The sequence below is a fragment of the Clupea harengus genome, chromosome 19, assembly GCF_900700415.2.
Source record: "Clupea harengus chromosome 19, Ch_v2.0.2, whole genome shotgun sequence".
NCBI lineage: Eukaryota > Metazoa > Chordata > Actinopteri > Clupeiformes > Clupeidae > Clupea > Clupea harengus.
The window spans coordinates 20,646,034-20,651,033 of NC_045170.1; the positions used below are offsets into that span (position 1 = coordinate 20,646,034).

The 5,000-nt window shown below is 51.3% G+C and overlaps 1 protein-coding gene across 6 annotated transcripts in view; it reads right to left on the reverse strand.

Moving 5' to 3' along the window:
• LOC105903637 (sodium bicarbonate cotransporter 3-like) overlaps positions 1-5,000 on the reverse strand; it is a 65,415-nt gene that overhangs the window by 24,253 nt on the left and 36,162 nt on the right. For all 6 annotated transcript variants that reach the window (XM_031585647.1, XM_031585645.1, XM_031585651.1 and 3 more), the window contains 2 exons: positions 1,855-1,934; positions 671-828 (listed from right to left, as the gene is read on the reverse strand). In XM_031585647.1, coding sequence (XP_031441507.1) covers positions 671-828; positions 1,855-1,934 — 238 coding nt within the window. The remainder of the gene's footprint in view (positions 1-670; positions 829-1,854; positions 1,935-5,000) is intronic.

The following is a 5,000-nucleotide window of genomic DNA, read 5'->3' on the forward strand; positions in this document are numbered from 1 at the left end:
ATCTAGATATGATTTCCACCTGATTGCATTGACACCTGGTATTACTATGCGTCTCCAGTGTCCACATTGAGATCCCATTGGGGTCCAATCCTTGTGTCCAGCTCACATCGCGTCCTCCTCTCGTTTGTGTGCGTTCAAAAAAACAAGAAACAAAAAAAAGATAGAAGAGGAAGAATAGAAGAAGATGGTAGCCGTCCCTGAAACTGTTACTGTGTTTGCTTGAAAAACACGATTACGTCTTTCTGCCCACGTAGTTGTTGTATGTGAATTGACAGCACAATGACATTTACGCTTGTGTTTAATGTGGTCACAATGTGTCCCTGACCACGTCTGGAAGTGGTTTGGCTGATAGGATCACAATTCGTCCTTGCATGTTGTCAAGCACTATCCGATAGCAATCCAAACTAATTTAATGCCATTAACACATTGCTTCATGAGCACTGAAGGGAGTTGTGTATCTGATTGGCTGATGAGATTAAATATCGACAATTTTTTTGCAAGGATCAAGGATCAAACCTTTAACAGCCCTGAAACCGAGGCATAGTAGAGATGTGAGGCTAGGTTGTGAGATGTGGGGCAGATTCTGCCATGTGAGGTGGAGGGGTAGTTCAGAGATGCTAGATGAAGGGTAGTTAAGGGCTGTTAAGGGCGGAAGGGCAGCAGGGCCCACCTGGTGGGGACGGGCACCTCAGTGAGGCCAGTGATGAGCACGGCTGGCGAGAGACGCACAAAGGCGTTGATGGGCCGCTCCAGGAAGTCCACTTCCCCCACCAGCACGTTCGAGGCCTCCGCCCCGGGGGGGATCTTCTTCATGAAGTGGGAGTCAATCTGAAGGAGAGGGGCAGAGTTAGAGAGGGTAGAGCGGGGGCAAGGAGAGGTATGGGGCAGGGGTAAGAGATTCGACAGGAAGGTCGAGGGCAGAGGACATAGGCGGTTGAGGAGGGGCAAGGATGGGAAGAGGAGGGGGCAACAAGATTGATCGACTGGAACATTTGGGGGGGGGGGGGGGGGGGCAATGGAGGTAAGGGGAGGAAGGCAAGAGAATTGATCAGAGTATTTCGGTTGGGGGAGAGAGGGGGACAAAAAGAAATTGATCTAAGCATTTTGGGACTCGTCTTTGTCTCCCTTGACGTCACCCTGTGTCTGGCTGCTTTCCCAGTTGCCCTTGTCTGGCTCGGACTAGCCCCTCACAATAACAATTAGAAAGTTTCTAAAGAGAGACGCTCTTCCAGTCGCATTAGAGAGATCTGAAAGATGGCCCTGCCCTCTGCATCAAGGGCTAATGATTCTAATGATTTCCTCTTGGCTGGTGCTGAATAGATGCAGCTGCAGCTACCGCTAAGACCTGCCTGTGTTAGCCAAAAAGCCCTGGTGCTGTAACTGCTGAAGTGCTGTGGAATCTTATTGTGGGGCGACTGACGGTGCTGGCAGTGAAAAGCCACCAGGCGCTCTGCGTCCCAGAGCGTGGGATCAGTGATTAGCACACCACTGTTCACTGAGGAAAACAGTCTTCAAGAGAACTATTCTCTCTAGCCATGTGTTCCTGTGTCTCCCTCTTTCTTTATTTTTGTCTTTCTCTCTCTCTCGCTCTCTCTCTTTCTCTCTCTCTCGCTCTCTCTATCTCTGTCTCTCAGGACTGTCGAGTTGGCAGAGCGGCTCAGTCGAGGCTGTAAAAGCCAACTTGTGGAAGGACAGAAGTGTGTGTCTCTGCCAAAAGTGGGATCAGCTCTTTCCTGGCTGCCAGTAGCCAGCGTGGGGTTTCCCAGCCCCAGTCCTCAGGGGCTGAGTTAGTGTGATCTGATGCGTTTACCTGACCGCAGCCCACTGGTGCTGGGCACTGCTACTACTACTGACCCCTGGTTTGGACGCCTTCTTGTCGCCACCTTTGCCTCCGTCCAGGTTGCTGCCGATGGACTGTGCGGGCGCCATACCTCCTGTGGAGGGGAAGGGGGGGGAGAAAGGGGTAAAGGATGTCTTATTCGAGTAGTATGAGGTGGAAAGTCAAAAAGACGGCTAACGAGAGAGCGAGAGAGAGAGGTAGAGAGAGAGAGAGAGAGAGAAAGCTCTTGATTCGGGACAGACACAGGTGAACCACAGGTGAACAGCAGCAGACCACATGCTTCATGAAAATGTGAGGGTAAACACACCGAAATGACTCCGTGAGCTGTTTGGGGTTTAAAACAAACAAATAAACCAATGAACTGAACAAATAAACAAAAAGGAACTCCTTCCCCTCTACCTGTGCAGGTGACACTATCCTTCACGTGTAGGGTAGAGAGAGAGAGAGGAAAGAGAGGCATGGGACAGGGGAGGAAGTTGCAGTAAATAGGAGCAAACATGCTAGACTTTAGGCTCTGACGCCACAACCCACACAAACAAACAAACAAACAAACAAACAAACAAAAGAGGACGTCCTTCCCATCCACCTGCGCCGGGGGCCCTAACCTTCACCTCTACACAGTGGAGAGAGGGGCAAGGCGGGTGGGCCGGGGCCAGGATCAGAGGTGGCTGCTCCGGTAAACGGGAGCAGCTGAGGGCTGGTGGTGGTGTGGGTGGCGATGCTGGGCAGACTGGCATTCCTCACTAAGCCCAGGGCTGTAAGGGGGGATTAGAGAGGACCAAGCCCGCTGGCAGTCTCCCTCCGCACAGATTAAGGCAAGAATGCCCGCTGATGAAGGCCCTTTCCAACACCTACCTCATCTCACTGCTTCACCCCCCACCCCCCTTACCCACACCCCTCTGCCTCCCTCTCTCTCAGCCTCTGGGGAGGAGATCAACACAAAAGGCACACCCCTATCAAATCAGACCGAGACTTTCAAAGCCAGTCCTCTCCAGTCTCTGAGGTCGGTTGGTACACAGCGTTACTAGCAGTGCCAAGGTGACTGGTACGGCCCCCAGAGAGCCCAGAATCTGACAGCGTAGATACGGTGTACTCCTGGAGCTCTTAGGTGAAAGTGACTGAATTGAGTGACTGAATTGAGAAAGTTCTGGAAGACAGAGCGAGGGAGGATTGGACACATTGTCCTGGGAGAAAGATAGAGAGGTAATGTTGTGCGGTGTTGCAGGAGTGAGGACTGTCTGTATGGGCTGAACCAGATAAGAGGAGCGCCAATCTTCAGGTCCTGAGTCCCCCTAGTTCTGGAGGTGGATGTAGACGCTGTACCAGGCTATCTATGCCTAAGCAGTCCAGTGTAACCACAACATCCTGATTAGGATCCGGAGAGAGCGTTCACTAAATATGGCCAAAAGTTTACTGTTTTTTTATGCTACCACTTAACGGTGTGCATTTTCCCTCTGGGATGTTGTCATGGTCATGCCCTCTCTCCTCTCGTCTTCTATAAATACAGAGCACAAGACCAGCGGAGAGCAGGGACAACCAGAAAGTCTCTCTGGGAATGCCAGCGGAGAGGCGGCCAACAGCAAACCAAGCCAAGCCTGCCTGCTCTTACGTCACATTTTTAAATTTAGAGCGCTTTCCACGGATGGCATGGGGAGTTTCTGTGACGGAAGGGAAATCATATCCCCAACACAGAGTAACACAAACACACTCACACAGACACACACTCACACAGACACACACTCACACAGACACACACTCACACAGACACACACTCACACAAACACACACTCACATAGACACACACTCACACAGACACACAGCACTCTGAAATACAGATGGAAAAACACATGGCGATTGCTAGAGTGAAAATGCAACAAGAGTTAGTGAATAAAGAGTTAGCATCCAAGTGGGAAATGGATAGAGACACAAATGCCAGCTCTATCTATCAGAGTGGCATATATTGTTCTCTTCGTGAGTAATGATAGTCCCAACACTCTCTCTGGCGGCACCTGGGACGTCAGCGAGGGAGGAAATTAAAAACGGGGTGAAACATTAACACGTAATGGGCGAGCGCAGAATGAGCGGAGATGAGTGTCCGCTCCATTAGCCAGCCAGCCAGCCAGCCAGCGCAGGGACAGGCGACAGGCTAATGTTACAAAGGCAAGGCCGGAACCCAACAGAGTTTAATGGAGCTGCAGACCACAGAAAAATGGAAGCACTGAACAAAGGGGAAGTGAGTCGCCACCAAAGCCATGCAGGAGTGAAGCCGAGAGAGAGAGAGAGAGAAGAGAGAGAGAGAGAGAGGGTGAGAGAGAGAGAGAGGGAGAGAGAGAGACAGAGAGAGAGGGAGAGATAGAGAGAGAGAAAGAGACAGAGAGAGAGAAAGAGGGAGATGGAGAGATAGAGATAGAGGGAGAGAGAGAGACAGAAAGAGAGGAGGAAGCAGCCGCATGAGGCAAGAAGTGGAGGATGAGGAGGGAGGGGTGTGAAAGAAAAAGAGATGAAGGGAGATTAGGAGAAGTGACTTAAGGAGAAACAGGGTTGCGTGGAGGGGGGGTGATGAGAGTGAGGAGACATAGGGAGATGTCAGAGAATAGAGAGATAAGAGGGTAGGGACAGACAAAGAGAGATAATAAGAGTGAGAAAGTGAGTGTGAGAGAGAGAGAGAGAGAGAGAGAGAAATAGAGTGAGCAAGCAGAGAGAGAGAAAGAGAAATAGAGTGAGCCAGCAGGGAGAGAGAGAAATAGAGAGAGAGAGTGATTAAGCCCTGGGGATGGAAGGATGGAAGGTGTGGAGGTAAACAAAGCATTGTTGAGCTGAGAGTTGGGGTCTGGTGGAGAGCGAGAGCGAGAGCGGTGACAATGGCACAGATGCTTAAGGATAACAATGGTGGTGATGAGGACAATGGTGAGGATGGAGACTGTGTTTGTGATGAAGAGGAGGGTGGGGGTGTGGGGGTTGGGAGGTGAGGTGAGTACGGGGGGGTGGGGAATGAGGTGACAGTGAATGAGGGTGGTGGTGGGGAGGAGTGGTTGGAGTGGTTGTGTGGTTAGTGAGTGGGTTGTAGTGGTTGGTTGACATGAGTGGGTGGGTCAGGCTAGTTAGTGGAGTGGGGTTAGGGTGGGTGGGGGTGGCAGGTGGAGTGAAGGGCAGGTGGAGT